Source organism: Sebastes fasciatus, chromosome 3 (assembly GCF_043250625.1).
Source record: "Sebastes fasciatus isolate fSebFas1 chromosome 3, fSebFas1.pri, whole genome shotgun sequence".
Lineage (NCBI taxonomy): Eukaryota > Metazoa > Chordata > Actinopteri > Perciformes > Sebastidae > Sebastes > Sebastes fasciatus.
The window spans coordinates 26,120,205-26,143,719 of NC_133797.1; the positions used below are offsets into that span (position 1 = coordinate 26,120,205).

Below are 23,515 nucleotides of genomic sequence, written 5' to 3' on the forward strand. Positions count from 1 at the left end.
GTTAGCTTTCATATGACACAATAAGAAGCAGAACAGAGAGGCATCAGCTGATGACAACATCACATCTGTACGGAGGCCTGCAGGAGACACAACTACACTACTGATGAATGGAGGAAAGATGTGTTATTATAGATAGATAGACAGATAGATAAATAGATAGATAGATTTTCTTCTTTCCTTCAATAATATATATATATATATATATATATTTATATTAAGAATAACTATAGTATATTATACATACACTATATATATATATATGTGTATATACTGTATATACACATATATATTTATATAATGTAGATAGATAGATAGATAGATAGATAGATAGATAGATAGATAGATAGATAGATAGATGGATGGATGGATAGATAGATTTTCTTCTTTCCTTCAACAAAGGATGGAAAATGACTTCAGGGACGTACAGTATATGATGAAAATGGTAAAAAAAAGAAGAAGATAGAAGATAGATAGATAGATAGATAGGTAGATAGATAGGTAGATAGGTAGGTAGATAGATAGGTAGATTTTCTTCAACAAAGGGTGAAAAATGACTTCAGGGACATCAGTATATGATGAAAATGGTAAAAAAAAAAAAAAATGACTATAGTTGAACTTGTTATTAATATATATATATATATATATATATATATATATACTATAGATAGGTAGGTAGATAGGTAGATAGATAGGTAGATAGATAGATAGATAGATAGATATTTTTTATAATATGGTACCTTTAAAGGGACTATTTGTAACTTTTTAAGCGTATAAATGTAGCGGGTCGCCACACATGCGCGCTCGCATATGCGCGTTCGCGTGTGGCCGCTGCCTCTCCTCCTCTGCCTGCTTGCCATCACTCAGAGAGCGCGCGCGTTCTCGTTCAGCTCGCACCACCTCTAGACGTGAACGCGCGCTCACTCCACACTGCAGAAGAGTTAGTTTAGCTCTGAGAATATCTAGATATATCTGTACAGTGGACGTTTGTGCAGAAATAACTGCTGCAGCTCCTCCAGACCAACAGAGGTTTCCCGTGTCTTGTGAAGTGACGGAGCTCATCAGCGAGTAACGCTATCGTCTCGTTACCTACCGGGTGCCGGTGTCTCCTCTGCTCTCTCCGGCTGCGGGCGGAGAGAGCAGGGAGATACGCTGCAGAGCCCCGCTGCATCAGCCTGCACTTAGGCAGGAAAAGCCAACACTAGGATCAGATCTAAATCATGTTCATGGAGAGACCTTTGTCTGGTCAGCTAACATTACTGCCAAGCAGCTGAAATATAGAGTGATATTGTGGTTTTAGCTGACGTGTGTCGCCTCACTGTTTTGAGCGATGCTCGTTCAGGTATATTTAGAGCGAGCACGCGCGAGCTCGACGCTGACTTTCGTTGATTTCACGGCCACAGGTGTCGCTGTTAAGAAGCATTTCTGAAAGTTACAAATAGTCCCTTTAACATGTGAAATGCCGCATGTAGTTCTCCTCCTGGCCTGCAGAGGTTAAAGATGCCGCATGTAGTTCTCCTCCTGGCCTGCAGCATGTAGTTCTCCTCCTGGCCTGCAGGGGTTAAAGATGCAGCGTGTAGTTCTCCTCCTGGCCTGCAGCATGTAGTTCTCCTCCTGGCCTGCAGGGGTTAAAGATGCAGCATGTAGTTCTCCTCCTGGCCTGCAGGGGGCGGTATACGTTAAAGCTTGTTAAAGCAGCAGCAGCAGTTACCGGCGCCACAAGTCTCTGCTTCCTGTTTTACATGAGCGGTGTGGAGAGGAGGTGAGTTTAATGTTTATACATCTTTGTCTTCATATCATCTCTCTGTAGCTGTAGAATCACAGGGACAGGAGGTAAATACCTCTGTGTTCAGTTCATAACAGAGATCATTGTGTTACATCACTTAAGGAACAGTTAGATTGCTAGGTAACTGTTGCTATGCTACCTTTATGAATGAACGTAGCCTGCGTTAAGCTAACGTATGCTAACATTAGCTTGAGCATCTAGGTCACTAAAACGTGATTAATCACTTGAGATGGGACACGCAATGTTAGTTAATGCGGGATAGCTCCAGCCAGCAGCTTCTCTGTGGTGATTTGTGGGTTAACATCAGGTTTAGTGAGACTTTCTGGTGTCATATAATCATTATAGTGTTGATGGTGTCATCAGCATAGAAGCTGCAGGAGATGTCAACACATGTCACAGTCTGAGAGACAACCTGAGAGACAACCTGAGAGACAGCCTGAGAGACAGCCTGAGAGACAACCACAACAACACATAGTAATAATAATAATAATAATAAACCTTATTTGTATAGCACCTTTCCAAACATAGTTACAAAGTGCTTTATATAAGTTAAAATAATGCAAAAATCAGGATAAAAACAATACAGAATAAAAACATAGGCCAAAATAAAATGTTGAACATAAGACTTGTACAAAAAGTCAACAATAATGAAATTTAAAACAAGGGATTGCTATAAAAAAGGCCTTCCTGTAAAGGTAGGTTTTGAGGCATGATTTTAAAGAATAGATGTAACTCACACTGCCTTTTATTTACTCCTCTACTTCATAGTTTTTTGGGGTTTTCTTTTTTTACATTTATCCTTTGATATTGCAATATATATATATTGTTTTCTTCCATTTACATGCTCTCTTTCTCGTGTTGTTTTGTCAGATACCACCATGGATATCCGACCAAACCACACCATTTACATCAACAACATAAATGACAAAGTCAAGAAAGATGGTAAGTGTCCATTTATTCCCTCTCTATGCCTTGAAGTGTGATTATAATAGGCAGTCAAAATAAATTACATTGTCCTGGCCATTTGTTGGAAAAAACAAAATCAAACTTAAATCAAAGGGCTACTAACGCACCATGGGTATGTGGTTTACGCTGGCAAAAGTGTGTTTCTGAGGACATATTTATCCAAAAAAGCAAGCAAACAAAGCACAAGGAAACGAGGATGTCGCTGCCTCTCTCTTTCTGGTAAAAAACCATAAGCCCACCCAGGTGCATGCTGGTCATACCTGCCTACCTACCTATATAACTGCGGGTTCCCACAGTTTTACCCAATTCATAAACAAAAGAAAACAATATACTAATTACGCAAAAAACTAAATACACCAAACTTGAAAATAGTTAACAAAACATTATCAAAAATCTAATCTAAATAAACATCTCGAATAATAAATCAAACAATACTACCTATTTTTAGTAAAACAACAACTAGATACTAACAAGAAATAAATAGCTCTTACAGACATGATGAGAGTCTGTGTTGAACTCTGTCTGCTTCTTGTTTTCACCTTGCAGAGATGAAGCGTTCGCTCTACGCGCTCTTCTCTCAGTTCGGTCAGGTAGTAGAAATCGTGGCCATGAAGACCATGAAGATGAGGGGACAGGCCTTCGTCGTCTTCAAAGAGCTCGCCGCCTCCACCAACGCGCTGAGGCAACTTCAGGGTTTTCCCTTCTACAACAAGCCCATGGTAGGAATGGCTGTCTGATGGGCCATTTTCTTTTTCTTGTAGTGGCATGCTAGCTGTGTTTACTCATGCTCACATTTCGTGTTTTCCACGCTCGGTTTCACCTTCGTGAAACATCAAAATAATAAAAGTTAATTGCATGTTGCTTCAGGCAGCTGCAAAAATGTGTAAGATGTCAGTATGAACGAGGCTGGGCTTTAACTGACGCATGTTCTGTTGTTTTCCAGAGGATACAGTACGCAAAGACAGACTCAGAGGTCATCGCCAAAGTGAAAGGCACGTACGGCGACAAGGATAAAAAGAAGGACAAGAAGAAGAAAGCTATTGAGCCGGCAACCAGCCTACTAAAGAAACCACCAGCGGTGAGTAACGCGTCTGTCAGCAAACATCAAGTTTAGGTTTACAAACATCAGTCAGTCATTGTTCTTTGTCTCTTCATGCGGTTTAACTGTAAAAACATAGGGTTCAATGTTCTTTAAAAGACAAGAACACATATTTTAAATGAGCCCAACAGTAGTTTTGTTTTGATTATTTCTACCTAGATTACAAATTGTTAACGTCAGTAGTAGCTGGTTGTACTTAAAACAATACTTATACCTGAGCATGCCTCTGTCTCTCTAAATCCTAAATTTAATCACAAAAGATGTGTATCCAGTTGGCGCTTAAGTAATGCCCTGTTAAAGGATAAGGAATTTTGCTCCTATTTTTCGGATAAAATGGATCCGAACCTAAACTTTTACCATTTCATTACAGTGAAACGGATTTAGGCAGTTTTCTCTTCACAGTAGGGTTGAATACTAAGAACTGAGATCCCAGTATTTCCTGGGAATTCTTGTAACTATCTGGTTCCCGTGTCCTGGGAAAACTGACAAAACTGGATCGAGTTTTCAGCTGCAGCGGTTTCTTCTATACATTTCTTCAGAGAAATCGGCCAGGCCGCTTTGTATGTGGAGACTCGTGCCTTTGTATCAGAAGCCGAGGGGCGTGTCACAGCTACTTCTTCCACCTCCTGCAAATATGAAATTGGATACATCTGAAAATTATAAACATGAGTTTATGTTCAAAATAAATCCTAATTTATGGCGTTAAATCCCAGTTTTCTTGGGGAGAGAGTCATGCAGTAAAAACTTTAAAATGAAGGGAAAACCTTTTAATCGTACTACTACAGTACACCAACACTATCTGCCTCACAGCTGCTTAAAGTCAGATTTAAAAAAACTCCTCCACCTCCACCCACGAGACGACGCTGCTTCCTCCACCGCTGAGAATTGATGAAGTTTGGATCACTGAACTTTACGCATTAACTGTCACTTAGCAGTAAGATTAATGGCTGTAATAAAAAAATGAGGAAAAACAGCTGGAAGAAATATTTCCAGAAACCTGTTTTATTTATCATCAGTTTTGTCATTTTTATCAGTGTGTGATTGTAAATATGTCAGTAAGTAGAAGCAGAGGAGAGAGGCAGCGCGTCCTGGTTGGGAATAAATCAGGAGACATTAGATGGAAGAATCCACACATCAACACACACTCTATTCCTCTAACAGGATTTACAACAGGAAATAGTTGAGAGGAGGCAGAGCTGTGGACCGATGCTGCTCTATAAGAACTCTCTGATGTGAAGAACTGAGGCTGTCAACAGTTACTCACGTTAAAATATAACTTCCAACCCACTTAACTGCTGTACTTTAAGACAAATGTGATTCCAGTTGGTGGTTATCAGACGTGCATACTAATACATTTTTACTTTTATTTTGAAATCCATGACGGTATGAAAATGTATTAAAGGTGTTTATAAAATTATTATATCAGTGTCATTAAATTAAAAGTTAAAGAAAGCTAGACGCTGTTCTTGGTAAACTTTGTTCTGAAAGCACATTGTTCTGTAAGAATGAAAGCAAACAGAAAACGTCAGTTATTTTTGGTCTTCATGTTGTTCACTGTCGTTATTTATGTTTCTTGTTTGCAGGGATCAGCAGCACCTGTGCACTCGACTGCAGTACAGGTAAGATTGTTTTTGTTAAAGGAGTAAACCAGGGTGGGGGGGGGGGGGGCTGGAGCCGACCCCAGCTGACATTGGGCGATGGGTGAATATAATGAATCTGCTCTGTGGTGTGTTGACTTGCACTCCTAACACATGATCTCTGTTGTCTTCTCAGGTGCCAGACAACCCACCAAACTACATCCTGTTCCTCAATAACCTGCCTGAAGAGACCAATGAGATGATGCTCTCCATGCTGTTCAACCAGTGAGTTCACTGTCATCACTTTGTGTTTATATTAGGGCTGTCAATTCAAATATTTAATTGCGATTAATCAAATTTTTTATCTGTGCAAATGTACCTTAAAGGGAGATTTGTCAAGTATTTAATACTCATCAACATGGGAGTGGGCAAAAATGCTTGCTTTATGCAAATGTATTTATATATTTATTATTGGAAATCAGTTAACAAAAAATAATGACACATATTGTCCAGAAACCCTCACAGGTACTTGAACAGCCCCAGTTTATATTCTTTACAGTGTTGACAGTAGTTTTTCTTCTGTTGTCCTCTGCAGGTTTCCTGGTTTCAAAGAGGTGCGGCTCGTTCCGGGGAAACACGACATCTCCTTCGTGGAGTTTGAAAGCGACACGCAGGCGGGCGTGGCTAAAGACGCACTGCAAGGCTTCAGAATCACAGCGACCTGCGCCATGAAGATCACATACGCCAAGAAGTAGTTTGATCACTGGACACAAAGAGACTCTGAGTGGGAGGGGTGGGCGGGGGCAGCCCCTGGATTTCCGTTGTGTCGCCAGATCCTTTTGATTTTTGTAAATCCTACAGAGCATTTTTTTTGTTTTTTACTTTTTGTTTGGTAAATTCTGTGCCGTCGTTCATGAGGTCAAGTGAATAATCTCTGTCCTACATATTTTGTAAAATAAAAGGCTTTTACCTAATTGTTGTCTTAGATGTGAGTTTTCCTCCTGGATCTTCAGGAACAAACGTGATCAGTTGAATACCAAAGCCCCTTAAACGTTTGATATTTATAATAAATAGGGCTGTCAATCTATTCAAATTGTTAATCGTGATTAATCACAAATGAATCGCACATTTTTTATCTGTTCAAATGTACCTTAAAGGGAGATTTGTCAAGTGTTTAATACTCTTATCAACATGGGAGTGAGCAAATATGCTGCTTTCTGCAAATGTATGTATATATTTATAATTGAAAATCAATTAACAACACAAAACAATGACAACTTTTGTCCAGAAACCCTCACAGGTATTGCATTTAGCATAAACATATGCTCAAATCATAACATGGCAACAGGCAACAACAGCTGTCAGTGTGTCAGTGTGCTGACTTGACTATGACTTGCCCCAAACTGCATGTGATTATCATAAAGTGGGCATGTCAGTAAAGGGGAGACTCGTGGGTACCAATAGAACCCATTTTCATTCACATATCTTGAGGTCAGAGGTCAAGGGACCCCTTTGAAAATGGCCATGTCAGTTTTTCCTCACCAAAATTTAGCGTAAGTTTGGAGTGTTATTTAGCCTCTAAAAATCACAAGTTGCGTTAAAGAAATTAGTGGCGTTAAAAAGAATTTGCGTTAACGAGTTGGCGTGTTAACTTTGACAGCCCTAATAATTAGATAAAATGATAATACTGTAATGTTAGATAATGCCTCATTTGCATATTTAAACATACATTTTCAGAAAAATTGTAATACCAAAAAATAATTGTCTTAATGTAAATAATGAACTGGGGAAGTTTGATGGTGATATCGATTAATTTTTTTTTTTTACCCTATTCACCTGTAATGTCTCCCATTAAACACTAAATGTCACTAAGTCTTGAATAACCTCTAATCCTGCACTTCCTACATGTTATGAGTGATTATAATCATTCATAAAAGTATGAGAATAAGCTGTAAAAGCATGCATGTACAGAACATGTTCTGAGACTTCAAACTGTATTTTCAGTCACACTTTGTCCTCCAGCTGTCATTGATCTGTGTAATTCATTCTGCTGGCAGTGAGGACCATATTTCACCGTGTCGAGTGACATTGGTGTTGTTTTCAGCTCTTAAAAATTACCAGAGGAGAGTTATTGATCAGCAAGCAGCTGAACAAGTCCAAACATCAACACTTCAGCACTTAGTGAACTGTTAATTACCAGGCAGATGACAGCAGGAGTTTATGGGACATGGAGGAAGAAGAAGAAGAAGAGGAGGTTATTTACGGGTGGACGTCCTCACAGTGATGGGAGAGCTGGTTTAAATTCAGCATGAAGTGATAGTATCGACTGGTGCTGATGTCTGATCTTATCAGACTACAGAAATGAACAATGTCGACAAATGATCTTTTCAGTGGAGGGTCAGATCAGACAGACATCCATATTCAGCTTATTTTTTTAGGTACATACTTGTATTGTATTTTGGGTTTCTTCTAGAACATGTTTACATGCTTTAATATTCAAAAACTCTTTTGACGCTTTGTTTGAGGGCGTGCCAAACCAGCCGTTATGCAAATGTGTTACTTGGTGACATCACCACTTTATGGAAGAAAAGGCAGGACTTCAAGCGAGGCGTTTCAGGCAGTTCAGGAGCAGTGTTGGGGGGAGAGTAACTCCCTTTGGCGTGGACTTGGGGCTTTGTAACTTTTACATGCACAAAAAACGATATAACACACTACGTGCAGAACTCATATTAATCACACATTTTGCAGCTTGTGAAAATCTGGGGAATAACATTTGTCAAATGAATCTGATGTTATCGTAACCAGTGGAGAAATAATTACAAACAAACATCTGAGACTATTCTCTGCTACTGACAGTCTCCAGCCACATATAAAGCAGAAGTTGTCCGTCCTGTCTGATGTGTGTGTATGAAAACAACAGCAGCAGGACCCGAGCTCTGATCTGAGGTCAGCGTGGGTTTACTCAGCTGTATCACCGCTCTGCTGTAAATGATTGTTGTGGTCACGAGTGTTTCTGTACAGACGAATCCATCACAGCAGAGACCCTGGGAACAAATGATGGATGTGTTCCCAAAAGTCAACATCTCATATAGACGACTACTGGAGTGCGTGTGTGTGTGTGTGTGTGTGTGTGTGTGTGTGTGTGTGTGTGTGTCTCTAAGTCCTGTTGCTCAAGGCTGCAGTGTTCATTATAACCACAACATGAAATGCAGCAAACATCGGGATGATTCAATACTTTCACAGCAACTTTTTTGTGTCCCTTTATAGTAAATCAGTGTCTGAATGAGCACAGGCTGCGTATGCCTACGAGTTACTACAGTTCACCCAAAGAATGATGTTTGCTTCTCAAACTATTTAATTTGAATCATTTTTAAAAGGTACAGTGTATAGGATTTGGTGGCATCTAGTGGTGTGGTTGCAGAGTGCAACTAATTGAGTACCCATCCGCTCATTCCTCCCTTCCCAAGACTGTGTTAACGTGAGCTCAGAGGTCATCCTTACAATAACAACACTATTATAGGAGCAACCAAACACTGGCTCTAGATAGACATCAGATATAATAGTAAAACACTGACAGGGAACATTTTACTGCACAATGAGTACTTTGTAGTACTTTTTGCTGATAATACTTTTACTTAAGTAATGTTTTGAATGCAGGATTTTTATAAATTATGTAGTGGAGTATTTTCACAGTGTGGTATTAGTACTTCAGAAAAGAATCTGAATACTTGCTCCACTACTGGTGGCAGCAGCTGCTGAAGGAGAACTGGAACACATCTACCTTCACATCCACAATGATCCAGCACGAAACTTTCTGCTTTTCAGGTCAACTGTACACTACAAATAATAACAAACATGATGTAATCTTGAAGGCGGTTGACCTGCTGTTGAATTCAGCACTGAACAGCACTCAATGACTCCAGGTCCGTTCTTTAATTACATCTACGACAGCTGGAGAGATTACAGGTGACCTAACACCAGAGGTCAGCAACCTGTGACTCTTCCCACCTCTCCAGTGGCTCCCTTCGACAAAAAAATCATATGGAAATTAGTTATTTTTTAATCATTCATTCATTCATGATCATCGTTGTAGGCCTAAAGTGATTCTTACATTCTCCAAAAATATGTATACATCGAATAAAAAGAAAGAACTTTTATCATTTCAGTCAACAAAAATGTGCGTCATAGTCTACAGCCTGGCGTCTTATCCTCTAATTTTGCCAAACGTCAGTATCTCAATAGGCTAGCTATGGATTTCTAATCATAAAAAAGGAAAGTCTCATAGGAAAATAGAGAATTTAATAGTGCGTGGACAGATTCAACAACCAAAGAAGAAATTGACTGGGGTCCATAAACAGTCTTGGAATTATATAAATTGAGTATCACTGTAAAGCTGAGACTCTTGTGGATCCAATGAGCCCAATTGTATTCATGTGTGATGATGTTAGTCCCTATAGTAGCCATTTCATTGTAGTGAGACCGTTTTTTGAAACTTGACCTCACTGTATAAAATTACCTGTGGTGACCTCTAGGATAATCACAGCCTCATGAAACTTTACAACCACAAACTAGAGATCTAGAGCATTCAGAGGATGGATGGTTTTCCTAGCTAAATTAACAATAAGGGGGTTTCTGAGCAGTTTCCAGAACAGAAGTGCTCACAATCTAATCGCTGAAAAATGCAATTCTTGCAGAAATCTCAAAATGTCAAAGGTTTTTGAAACAAAATCACAGCATGGCTTTTTAATGGTGTTCCTCGAGGTCATGGTGTCTTAACGTGGTATTTTGGGGGAATTATTGATCATTTTTATCAAGATGTAAAAAATGGTTAAATTTAGCACCAAATCAGTGTAACAAATGATATCAAACCAAAAATAGCTGCAACAACTTATGAGACATAATAGAGCATATAGGATGGCCATCATATAATTCTATGAATTTGTTTTTATTTCTGATTTATGACTACATCAACTCGACAAACAGTGCTGAGCTGAATCTCAAATTAATCTTCAGGTTCCCAGCTTTCAGAGGATGTACACCACTTATACGTGACATCTACTGTTGACCTGCTATATCCCTTTAAAGACCCCCTGTACCCCCCTAAAATAGACAAAAACGGGTCTATTGTGGGTCTCAGAGGGTAAATCTGTGGTGTATTTTTAGTTTTTAGCAAAATGAATTACCCTTTGGGGAAAATAAAGAACATCTCTCCATCTAATTCATTAATAATACATTACAATTATTAAAAAGAAAAAGCAACAAATCTTCACATTTGAGAAGCTGAAACTATGTAATGTTTTTATATGTAAAATGACTTTAACCATCAATATAGCTGCCAATTAATATTCTGTCAATCAACCAGTTTATTTGTTGATTAATTCTTTCAGCTGTATAAACTGTTGGGAAGCTTAACTGATAAAAAAACGTATTTTATATATAACTCTTTGTATGTTTTGTGAGCAACAAAGGGGACATATGTGACATCATAGCGCGTGCACATAATTTATGTTCTGAGGAATAAAGTGTGCGTGTGCGTGTGCGTGTTGGGTCGCTAGACGTCGTGAACGCGCCTCGAGGTCCTTTCAGTCATTCAGTGGATCAGAGCGCGCGAAGAAGCAGCTTCAGGTCTGTATCACTAATTATTATCATCATCTCCTTTATTCACACATCAGTGTTCATTTCTCTCTTTAATTACGTCATTTAATTGAGTTATTAATGACCAGCTGGAGAATCTTTAAACCTGAATGTTGGATTTTTTACATTTCACACATTAAATGCAGATTTTCACCTGAAAACTTTCTGCTTATTCTAAATGTTAGTTGTTGTTGTTTTCACAAACACAAATACTGAATGTAAAATAACCTTAATTCTGCAGTTCATGACCTGCAGAAATAGTTGGTCTTATATGCATGTTATATTTCCAGGTAGTTGTGCTGTTGCTGATATCGTCACTGCTCTCATGTGTATCTTATGTTTTTTTTTATTTCTTATTTTGTAATCGAAGTAGTATCTCACGCTCTGATGTGGTTCCCAAAGTGTGGTCCGGGGAACCCAAAGGGTCCCGGAGAGAATTCAAGTGGTCAGAAGTTAAAAAAAAATAAATTAAAAAAAATCCTTCATATTTCATTATTATTATTATTATTATTATTATTATTATTATTATTATTATTATTATTATTATTTGCAAGATGGCAATGAGGTCTAAATTATACAGTTAGATACTGTAATTCATATATATAAAATAAAATACCCTTAGTTCTGCAGTTCAACACGTGCATCCTGCAGAAGTAGTTGTATAATATAATAATCTATATTTACAAATTTACAAACAAAACAGAAATTCAGTTTTATTTTACTGTGTTTATTCATAGGAAAAATCTATAAAAGTAGAACAATGCTCATAAACGTACTATTATGTAATAAGCAGGAGCATCTATAAACATATTAGAGCTGCAGCTAACGATTATTTTAATTTTTCTATCGATTAATCTGCCCATTATTTCCTTGACTAATTGATTAATTGTTTAGTCTATGAATAGTGTAAACAAAAAAAATGTCAGAGTCCATTATGACGTCTTCAATGTGCTATATTTTGTCCGACTAACTGTCAGAAACCATAAATTATTAAATTTACTGTGATATATGACAAAGAACAGACAATCCTCACATATGAGGAGCTGGAATCTGAGAATGTTTTTGGCATTTTTTGGCTTGAAAAATGACTGAAACGATTAATATATTACCAAAAGAGTGTCTTATGATGGACAGACAACCTAACCCTAACCCTTAATTGACTAATCACTGCAGCTCTAAACAACAACTACATGGACAACAACATACAATATGTATAAACAGGTCAAACTGTTCATGTAAACAGGAAACAAAGACACATTTAGGTGAAAGGGAGTGCAAAGAGTGCTGCCATAAATATTGAATGAGTAATGTGAGAAAGGTGGAACCATTATGCTTACATGTGCATATATGCATGTACACACATGTAATATAAATTGGTTAACAGATTGGAGTAATTTGTCAATGGAAGCCCATTAATGCCGTGAAAATAAATAATTTATTTATTAATCTTTAATTTATAGATTTTTCTGGCAGTAACAGATTTCCTTATGAGTTATATTTATTTATAGTACCTATTTTTTAATATAACATGATCTGCTATGATCTACAGCAGGTAGGTGTGTCTGAGGATCTACTGACCAGGTGAATTTAAGTCAAACCTTCCACTGACTCCGCTGGCCTTTCATTTAGAAATAATATGAGAACAAACCTAAAGACAGTGGAAACATCTGCTAAGACGATGTAGCATGATGTGAATTTTTTGACTGACACTTTTTAAATTAAGATTAAACTATGTGTGTACTTGTGTATGGAAGACCATTCATGCAAAGAAAATAAATATATACATGAAAAGTTAAATATAATCATCAAACTTTGCAGTTTATCATGATTAGTAATTATGACATAAGGAGTCAAAATTATAACTTTATCTGCAAAATGTCTCTGATATATTTTTTTTATGAGACGCTACACTGCCAATATTTTAATGTATTATTATGAGTAAAAGCCGTTTCTCACCAGTGCGATGTGAAAATGTAGTGCGGAAATGTGGAAAATTTGCATGCAGGTGACAACTATGCATACCCGGTCCAGTGCGAATTATCCACATTTCCGTGTTCCATTTTTGCAATGAGTTTCCTCCTAAACAGTGCCGTGTCCGCTCCACACAACAAAAACCTCTACAGACAGGGAATGTCAAAGGGGCTAACATTAACTACACAATACATAAACTAACTATGCTGCTAGCTGTTGTGGGTAGCCCCGCTCCATGATCAACATATAACATTAGCAAGTGCATATCAGCTACATAACCGCCTTCATCGTATCCCAGCAGCTGGGTGATCTCAAGCCATATATTGTCCTGTATTTGGTTGTTGAGGTAGTCATTGCGGAGTTTGTCCTACATTATTGTGTACACCATTGTTATTCCGAAATACCAATAGTATGAAAAATGTCCCATTTGACCGAAAAAAAGCCCATTTGTCCGACAGTCCGTTACCCCGAAAACAAACGCCCATTGTTCCAAGATACAAACTCTCCCTGCAACAAAGGCTAAGGCAAATTATTATGCAGAATGACAGCAATCAGTTGGAGAAAGGATTTCATTAGTCAAACATAAATTTCCGCAGGCGGAAATCCGCTGAAATCGAGATCCGTCAGAATATTTGTTCCCCCCACACAAATGTTCCACAGGGGTGTGCAAGCATTCTTAAGAACCCACAAAATTTGTTTTTATAAATTTCCATGCAAATTTTTGGGACAAAAATCCATGCTTGGTGTGAAACGGCTTTAAAGTCATATTCTGAATTACTATGCCATAATTCTAGGCGCTAAATGCGAGATTGGGAACATTTATATTGCCTCCGCACGGCTCTCAACAGTGCTAACAGCGCTAACAAAGCTAACTGTGTTTACCTGAGGGGGAATCGGAGGGTGGGCGCTACGCTTCCGCAACGGTGTCGTTGGTCGGGACGGCGTTATCAGCAGTAATCGCAGTGCAGAGCGGCGGCCGTGAGCTAGCCAGTGGGGCATGCTCACATACAGTATGCACACACGCCGGCCCGGCTATGTCAACAAAGCACAGAGTTGCGCTGATTACAACACAAACAGAGGGAGAGTGACTTCATTCTCTGCTCAGGTAGACATTACTCCTCTATATCTTTACATAACTAATGGTTGTTTGATGCTACATTGATGCTCTGGATATCGTATAGAGCACCTTTAAGTAACATTGTCGATGCAGGTCATTTACTTTAGTACTTTTACTTCAGTAGAGGATCTGAATACTTCCTACAGCACAGCTGTCTCCTGCTGAGCTTCAATTTACAATCAATGAGAACAAACCCACTCTGATGCAGCTGACTCTTGCGTCGGAGCGGTAAAAGAGTTTTTCAGACGTCAGAGGTGAGACGTAACATTCCTCAACCTGCGAACAAATCTAACAAGTAGACTACATGAACACTGTAACATAGCAACACCATTAGCAAAACTATGAAAATAATGCATCAAAAAACTCAGATCCAACATTTCTCAAGTTACACTGAGCGGCCAAACAGCTGTCTGTATGTCAAACACCAAATCTAGTGTCTGTACTGTATGTGTGTGAGGCCCGAGATATACTGGTGATCTGTCCAGGGTGTACTCTGCCTTTCAGTAAATGCATGCTGGGATATCGGCTCCAGTGCCCTGCCACCTTATACATGACGTTAAAGCACAAGTTATATCCTGTATTTTTCTTATTGTGAACTGAAAAGACCAAACCAACAGTGAATGTATCTACTAACAAGTATTGTGTGTGTATCAAAGCCTGATATCTCTTCTTCCTCTGAGCCATGGAGCTCAATTGTTATTCAAAAGCTATTAAAAACACATCGATGAGCCTCACTGTGTCACTGGGTGACATGTTCATTGATCATCATGAACACACACTGTAGTTTATTTTGACTCAATCCCACAAACACCGTCCTGCTGCCACTGATACTCACTAGAGCACCACATGTGGATTAATCCGTCGCTGAAAATAGTCTCCAACAAATGCACCATTTCCTCCTGTTTGTTTGATAAAAACTACAGTGAGCAGCTGTTTTTAGGAGATAACAGACTTTTCTCCACACTTCAAAGGCTCATGTGTTCCTACAGGATTTGTCCTCAGGTGCATTACAATCTTCAAAATGACTCTGATTATGACTCTGATTGGTCCAAGACGAACTACAGCTACAGCTCAAAGCTAGGAGATGGAAAATGCATCATTGACTTTGGAAACATGTTTGCTTTAAAGTTGAGATTGGAAGTTCATTCTTGACCTTGAAACAGTAGCTGACAAAAGTAACCAGTGTCACTCTACTCTATATCTATAGACTGTATTTAAGAAGTGGACGTAGTCACAGTGACATCACCCGTTGGTTTGTGGACTACGGTTTTGAAGCCTCCAGTTTGACATTTTGGTCATCGCCATCTTGGTATTTGCAACCAGAAGTGACACGAGAGGGTGGAGCTGAATGCTGAATAAGACATTTTTAGGCGACCAAAATGGTTTTAATTAACTTTCATGAACTGAAAACACACTGTGAAAGGGTTGAAGTTTTAAGACGAAAACAAGGACAACTCCCAGACCGGACAACGCCGTGGTAGCGGCCTGTCAATCACAAGGTAGCCACGCCCTAAAGCATACCCTGCTTTATGGTGTATTTGACTCTAAATGGAACCATAATTTACTAAATGAACATCATGCTGTATTGAAGAAGACTTGAAACTAGCGATTGAGACCATAAACAGATGTTTACAATGTTTACTGAGGTAATAAATCAAGTGAGAAGTAGGGTCATTTTCTCATAGACCTCTATACAATCAGACTTCTTTTTGCAACCAGAGGAGTCGCCCCCTGCTGGCTATTAGAAAGAATGAAAGTTTAAAGCACTTCAGCATGGGCTTCACTTTTCAGACTCTGGAGGTTGCCGCCTGATTACATCACGATTACCTCCTGCAGAATCTCAACTTTTAACTTAACCCAACTTAAAGGGGATGTCCAGAATAAGTGGACATTGTGAACAGACTGTTATTATTTCACGGGAATCAAAATGTAAACTCTTTTTACTTCCCAAACCTTCCCTGCAGACGCTCCTACCTGGGCATGTTGACCTGATCCAAAATGGACGACCCAACCAACAGCAGCTTGGCTCTGTCAGACTACGTCCTGGCCAATGACGGCCTGGACTATGAGATTCCTCTCGACGAGATCCCGGACACCACGCAGGGCCAGGCCTTCTTTGTGGCCACCATCGTCATCGCCGTGGTCCTGGTGGGCATCATGTTGGTCTGCGGAGTGGGGAACTGTCTGTTCATCGCCAGCCTCGCCCGCTACAAGCAGCTCCGCAACCTGACCAACCTGCTGATCGCCAACCTGGCCGTGTCGGATGTGCTGGTGGCGGCGGTGTGCTGTCCCTTCCTGCTGGACTACTACGTGGTGAAGCAGCTATCGTGGGATCACGGCCTGCTGCTCTGCGCATCCACCAACTACCTGCGCACCGTCTCCCTCTACGTGTCCACCAACGCTCTGCTGGCTATCGCTGTGGACAGGTGAGCCCACTTGTCATCACACACATGTAGTCCAAGTGTAGGTTTCCAGTACGTCCATGAAGGTTTTTGGTTAGATTGCAAGATTAAAAACAACTTGGTGAGGTTTGGAGAAAGCAGGTCAAAATCCAGGTAAATCCAGAATGGGTAACAGGAACAAATACAAATGGCTGGAACTCAAAGGCAACTTTGACGAACTGGCAGAGGAACAAAGGATCTGGGCCTGTATACATGTAGTGAGAGGCTGATGAGGGAATGAGGTGACGGTGGGGAGCGTATAGGTGAGGAAGGTCAGGTAACTGCAGGGCTGATGAGGCGGACATTATTGTGACACCATGTGGTTAAGGTTAGGGAATGACAGGGGTCATGGTTTAAAAAAGCCAATGCTGACAAATGCTGACCTTACACCAAACGACTTTTCAAGCGATTTTCACTGTCGCAGACATATTTTCAATGTCGAAATTAAAATGATGAGAGTTTTGCTAGAGTTGCGGCGTGATCTCGGTCGTTTAGTGTAAGGTGGTCATAAAACTCAGTCCAAGCTTTCTTAAGTCAGTCTTTTTCTCGTCTTGATGTTCTGATATAACACGGCAATATTAACGTTACTGTCGGTGTCTAGAAGACACAGAGGCGAACAATTTAGCAAGATAGCAAATGGGTAACATAATGCAGGAAATGCAAAGGCATAATGAGGAAAGAGAGGAGGCCGTTGGGAATATCAGCATTATCCTCAGACTTATTTTAAATTATGAATAAAAACAATATAGACTAGTGAAACAAATGTTCAATCTAGAGGTTATAAATCTGACATGACTCATGATTCTGTCACTGTAATGTATGTCCTGTTTCCACTCTCATATTTAGTTAACAACTGATTTTGGTGTTTTTATAATGAAAGTTAAGATAAAACCTGATATATGATATTTATTAAAAGGACATTATTTGAGTCAAACATCATCAAACAGATGTCAGTCTGTTCACATCCCCGTGTCTCCTGGTCTCTGTAATTATCCGTTTCCTGTCATTTCTCAGTAAATCACATCTGAATTTGGATGCTCACTGATCCGAGACATGTGACCTTTGCCCTCTATCCATCAGTCTGCAGTGATGTAAATAAAAACTGTGTGACTACTCCTCAGTAATCATTAGAAGGGGCGTAGATACATGAACCACATCTGTTCACGGCAACTGTCCACCTCCATGTTCAATTATTGTTTTGTCTGTGGCGGACCATACTTGCCAACCTTGAGACCTCAAAAATAGGGAGGATTTCAACATCTGAGCGGGGGAGGGTCTGGCGGTCCTCCCCCAGAAAAATATGAGTTTCGAAGACATTGTTTCCTCACTGAAGGTCTTTTCAGACACAACATGACAACGGCACCACTGCGCTCTGAAACCCATTATTTCCAATGGCTTGCGCCACAACATGATGGCTTTTCTCTGCATTGAAGTAAGCCCAACTGCACGCTGTGATGTGCACTGAACCCAGTGGCGAGTGCAGCTCAATATTGTTTTTGCGAGCAGCTCTCTTCTACCAGGAAAAAACATTAGGGTGTAGCTGTATTGTCGTCCAGGTGGAAACATTATGGCTTATACAGGCTGTACAGCGCCAGAAACAGGTCAAGAAAACAAAAAGGAAATGTATGTTTGTGCAAATGTATGTTTATATTTATTACTGGAAATCAATTAACAAGATAAAAAAATGACAAATGTTGTCCAGAAACCCTCACAGGTACTGCATTTAGCATAAATAAATATGCTCAAATCATAACATGGCAAACTCAAGCCCAACAGGCAACAACAGCTGTCAGTGTGTCAGTGTATCAGTGTGCTGACTTAACTATTGCCTCAAACTGCATGTGATTATCATAAAGTGGGCATGTCTGTAAAGAGGAGACTCATGGGTACCCATAGAACCCATTTTCATTCACATATCTTGAGGTCAGACGTCTAGGGACCCCTTTGAAAATTGTCATGCCAGTTTTTCCTCGCCAAAATTTAGCGTACATTTGGAGCGTTATTTAACCTCCTTCGCGACAAGCAAGTATGACATGGTTAGTTTCATATGATGGCAGTATCTTCACAGTATCTTCAACTTAAAAGCTGCAAGCGTTAATGCGTTAAAGAAATTAGTGGCATTAAAACCAATTTGCATGAACGCGTTATTATCGCGTTAACTTTGACAGCCCTAATTTAGACATTTCTTGTGGATAAGTTGAAGGTTTGGCGCTAAATGAAAGATGATAGGAGGTCAATTCATCCTTTGGGGTCAATTAATATTCAGAGAAGAATATGAACAGGAGAAAAAATCTTTTCACCCTGACTTAGTTTCTTCTATTCCTTCCTTGATTCTCTCAATTTACCTTTCTTTCTTTCTTTCTTTTTCTTTCTTTCTTTCTTTCTTCCTTTCTTTCTCCCTCTCTGTGTAGGTGTGTGTTCCTCTGATCGCCTCAAAGCTTATTATTCCTGCATGTGCATGACCGCCTGCTGAGATCACGTTAGCAGCAACATGTATGTGTGGGAGAATAGCCGAGGGCCGAGTTCTGGTTTGTTTGTGATAACACACCTCCTCTCCGCTGCTACAGTAGCTGCTGCAGTGCTGTGATAGAGCAAGAAACTACACACAAAATAAAGCTCATTAGCTGTGTTAGTCTGCACTTCTTCTTCTGCAGCCTGTTTCTGGAGGATGTGCAGACTAGCCTTGCCGTGCCACTAATGTACAGCTAAAATTGCTAATTTAGGTTATTTATGTGGTGTCACGACAAGGTTAACAATGAGGTCGACCTTCTTTAAGTGATGCGTCCACACTCCTTAATCAGAATAATGATTCTTGTTCTTCCCATTGTAAATACATAAGGCACTCCTTAGTGCCAGGCTTTCCATTAACTATAATGTAAACCCATCCGAGTCAACGGTTAACGCTCAAGGAAAGTGCTGTGGTGACGTAGTTTAAAGAATGAAAGAGACACACAGGGCAGACGGGAGTGGAAGTGGATGGGTCCAACAAACACAAAGCTTTCATCCAGGAGACCGCTGTCCGTGTGCCGTACGTTACATTTCACGTTACAATCAGCTGTTCGTTCGTCTCCTGTGTTCACAACGTTGAGTCACATTTTTAGTGTACAAACGTAGTAATTTTAATTTTAACCTCAGCTTTAGGCTACTTTAAGATGAACCTCAACACCTACTGACATGCTAATGTTTGGCATATTAACATGCTATTGTGCCAACATACCAACTGTAAGCACTTGCTAACATTAGCATGCAGCAGGCAGACGTATGTTTGGCTGAACTACAGAGCTCCACATCAAACAGATCTCAGTACTCGGAGGACGACCTGACCGGAGATGATTTAAATTCTTCTACTGCATAATAAAAAGCTGCTTCTGGGCTTCCTGTCAGCTTCTGAACCAAATCCGTCATCGACTGACGCTCACACTTAAGGACCAGCAGCCCTGTTCAATTTATCATGGCTGACATCCCCTATAATGTATAAATAGCATCTGCAGAGAGGAAAGATGGATAATCTCTGTATATCCGGGGACGGTCAAAGTGGTTCCAGTTCAGTGTTCACAGCTAAACATCTGGTAGTGTGTCTGATTGTGTCCTTCTCAGCTCCGCATCAAGGGTACAGATTGGCGTTATCAGTCGCTATAAGCCTCATAGATGTGGGTCAATTGGGGCCTACTACACCCATTAGTAGCTTTTATCATCTATTCACATGGTAGATCAGCGAAAGGACGTATAATAGAACATGACAGTGACCTCTAGTGACCGCAGTAATTATGACAGGAGTAGAAGCAGAAGTCAGGGGCTGTAGTATAAACAGCGTGAAACTCAATAAGGGGTAGAGGTTGGGGGCAATGGACGGGACACAAAACACAGGGTTTTTACCTAGGAGACTGGAATTCGCATCCCGTGTGAAATCAACAATCTGTTATTTTTGGCCAAAACACAATGTTTTCCACTAAACTTAACTAAGTGGGGTTTTTTTTCCGCATAAACCTAAAGAAGTTGTAGTTCTGTTGACTAAACCTAAATAAAGTTGTAGTTTTGTTACCTACACCTAAAGAAGTTATAGTTTTGTTGACTAAACCTAAAGAAGTTGTAGTTTGTTGCCTAAACCTAAATAAAGTTGTAGTTTTGTTACCTACACCTAAAGAAGTTGTAGTTTTGTTGACTAAACCTAAAGAAGTTGTAGTTTGTTGCCTAAACCTAAAGAAGTTGTAGTTTGTTGACTGAACCTGAATAAAGTTGTAGTTTTGTTACCTACACCTAAAGAAGTTGTAGTTTTGTTGACTAAACCTAAAGAAGTTGTAGTTTGTTGCTTAAACCTAAAGAAGTTGTAGTTTGTTGCCTAAACCTAAAGAAGTTGTAGTTTGTTGACTGAACCTGAAGAAGTTGTAGTTTTGTTGCCTAAACCTAAATAAAGTTGTAGTTTTGTTACCTACACCTAAAGAAGTTGTAGTTTTGTTGACTAAACCTAAAGAAGTTGTAGTTTGTTGCCTAAACCTAAAGAAGTTGTAGTTTGTTGCCTAAACCTAAAGAAGTTGTAGTTTGTTGACTGAACCTGAAGAAGTTGTAGTTTTGTTGCCTAAACCTAAACGAGCCTTTTTGTTTGTGTTCAAAACGTAACGTTTAGTTACATTTTACAACATGTTAGAATGTGTTGCTTTTGAGTTTCACTTATAGTAGGTACAGTAGGCCCCTATTGACTCACATCTATGGTGCTTATAGCGACTGATAATCTCTATTTAATGGCCTGATAACTGTCGAATCGGGGGTAGCAACATGTCTACATATAATTAACAGTAAAATCCATCAATCTGACTAACAAGCTTTCACTCTTCCTGTGTGCAGGTACATGGCCATCCTCTACCCTCTGAAGCCTCGTATGAAGTACCAGACGGCATACTGCGTGATCCTGACGGTCTGGATCGTCCCCATCTTCATCTCCATCCCCTCCGCCTACATGGCCTCCGAGACGACGTACCCCCATATGAAAGGTGGCCCCCACAAGACCTTCTGCGCTCAGATCTGGCCCGTGGACCAGCAGGCTTACTACCGCTCCTACTTCCTCCTCATCTTCGCTCTGGAGTTCATGGGCCCGGTGACCGTCATGGCTGTCTGCTACATCCAGATTTCCAGGGAGCTGTGGTTTAAGGACGTCCCGGGATTCCAGACAGATCAGATCCGGAAGAGGCTCCAGAGGCGTCGGAGGACGGTGGTGGTGCTGATTCTGGTGCTGGTCGCCTACGTCCTGTGCTGGGCGCCGTACTACGGCTTCGCCCTGCTGCGGGACTTCTACCCCACCCTCATATCCAGGGACAGGAACTCCCTGGTGGTCTTCTACATCATCGAGTGCATCGCCATGAGCAATGGGGTCATCAACACCCTCTGCTTTATGAGTGTCCGACACAACACCAAGCGCCTGAAGAAGGCGGGCAAGTTCCAGCTGAGGATGGTGACTTTTGCGGCCGCCAAGTCGGTGGATGAAGGGGACGCACGGACCTGCTCCGTCCGAGTGACGGAGGACACGGAGGGAGCTCGGCTGAAGTAGAGGTCAAACATCTGACAGATCTGCTGCAGCTCGCCCAGAAACAGAGCAAAGAGACGCACAGAGTGGAAATTTTCAACGTGTATTACCCGACCAGAGATGATGTGCTTCCAATAGGCGTAGCGGGCGTGGCTCATACAGCGAAGAAAAGAACAGTGGGGCCATGTTGTAGTTCTGTTTCTGGAAATTCTGGATTTAAACGTTGGTCTCGCCTCGAGGAAAGATGTTCTTATCCTGGCAAGACAACCCTGTGTGATCATGGAAGTACTCGGAAGATGTTAACCGCTTTCGGACAACAAGTAAAAAACGTTTGTATTCCCCTACAAGCCTGCATCATATACGGGGGCTACAAGCACGTGCAGCAGCGTAAAGTGCAAAAGATGCTGGCTGAAGTGGAATATAAATCCCCAAACCATCCCAACTCATCACATACTGACGCTTTGCCATCGGCTTCACTTTTCGGTCCCAATAAACACTTGCTTAGGTTTAGGCAACAAAACCACTTGTGCGCACAGGACACGAACAGCGGTCTCATGGATGAAAGCCTTGTGTTTATTAGACCCGTCACCACTCTCCCGGACCACTTTCTCTGAGTGTTTAATATTGACGCGGATGGGTTTACATGGTAGTTAATTGAAAGCTTGGCGCGTTTCATAGAAGCGCTAAAGGGTGCCTTTTGCATCCAGCGCCGAGGGTGACAAAGCGTCGGTATTTGACGACCTGGGAATGAGAATGAGCTGAAATCAGAGGGTATGGTGATTAATAAATGCGCTCTCAGCCAATCACATCACTGATCTCATTGCTCTGAAACAGCTGAGCCAATCACAGGGAAGCATGACAACAATGACTCATCATGCTGCTGCCCTGATGATCTGCAGCCGGAGACTGATGGTGTGTATATTTAATTTGTACAATGATGATAAATAAATAATAAAAAATGTTGATGAAGTCGTTTATATGATCGCATCAATCCAACAATATTTCAGTTTGAATTCTAGTGTATCTCACGTCATAAATGGTTCCATCATATTTTAAAATGTGACAAAGCAGCTTATACACCGTTAAAATTAAAACATAAAACTCCACTTGGGACCACCACTTACTACCGCTAAGAAGTGTAAATAACTAATGTTTTTAGAACTACATTTCAGACCTAACAAGATGGAGAGGGTTTTACACTGTATAGCAGTAGTGGAGGAAGTATTCAGATCCTTTACTTCAGCAAAAGTACTAATACCACACTGTGAAAATACTCCACGACAAGTAAAAGTCCTGCATTTAAAACCTTACTTAAGTAAAAGTGTTATCAGAAAAATGTACTTAAAGGTATAATCTGTGGGATTTGGCAACATCTAGTGGTGTGGTTGTAGATTGCAACCAACATCCTC

The 23,515-nt window shown here is 40.3% G+C and overlaps 2 protein-coding genes across 2 annotated transcripts; both read left to right on the forward strand.

The window, feature by feature from the left end:
• The first annotated feature begins 1,650 nt into the window (after nt 1–1,650).
• Nucleotides 1,651–6,399, forward strand: snrpb2 (small nuclear ribonucleoprotein polypeptide B2). The gene is made up of 7 exons (XM_074629852.1): nt 1,651–1,759; nt 2,654–2,725; nt 3,296–3,468; nt 3,693–3,827; nt 5,432–5,467; nt 5,622–5,710; nt 6,021–6,399. Exons 2-7 carry the CDS (start codon nt 2,662–2,664, stop codon nt 6,178–6,180), a joined length of 657 nt encoding a protein of 218 aa, XP_074485953.1. The 5' UTR covers nt 1,651–1,759; nt 2,654–2,661; the 3' UTR covers nt 6,181–6,399.
• A 4,516-nt stretch (nt 6,400–10,915) lies between these two features.
• Nucleotides 10,916–22,279, forward strand: prokr1a (prokineticin receptor 1a). Its single transcript, XM_074629854.1, has 3 exons — nt 10,916–11,050; nt 16,112–16,573; nt 21,431–22,279. Exons 2-3 carry the CDS (start codon nt 16,146–16,148, stop codon nt 22,128–22,130), a joined length of 1,128 nt encoding a protein of 375 aa, XP_074485955.1. The 5' UTR covers nt 10,916–11,050; nt 16,112–16,145; the 3' UTR covers nt 22,131–22,279.
• The last annotated feature ends 1,236 nt before the right edge of the window (nt 22,280–23,515 follow it).

Excerpts from the sequence above, each read along its gene's own strand:
- snrpb2 (XM_074629852.1), top strand. The coding sequence starts at position 2,662 with ATGGATATCCGACCAAACCACACCATTTACATCAACAACATAAATGAC. Across the intron at positions 2,726-3,295 it reads TGACAAAGTCAAGAAAGATG|AGATGAAGCGTTCGCTCTAC; the intron begins GTAAGTGTCCAT and ends TTCACCTTGCAG. Across the intron at positions 3,828-5,431 it reads TACTAAAGAAACCACCAGCG|GGATCAGCAGCACCTGTGCA; the intron begins GTGAGTAACGCG and ends TCTTGTTTGCAG.
- prokr1a (XM_074629854.1), top strand. The coding sequence starts at position 16,146 with ATGGACGACCCAACCAACAGCAGCTTGGCTCTGTCAGACTACGTCCTG. Across the intron at positions 16,574-21,430 it reads CTGGCTATCGCTGTGGACAG|GTACATGGCCATCCTCTACC; the intron begins GTGAGCCCACTT and ends TCCTGTGTGCAG.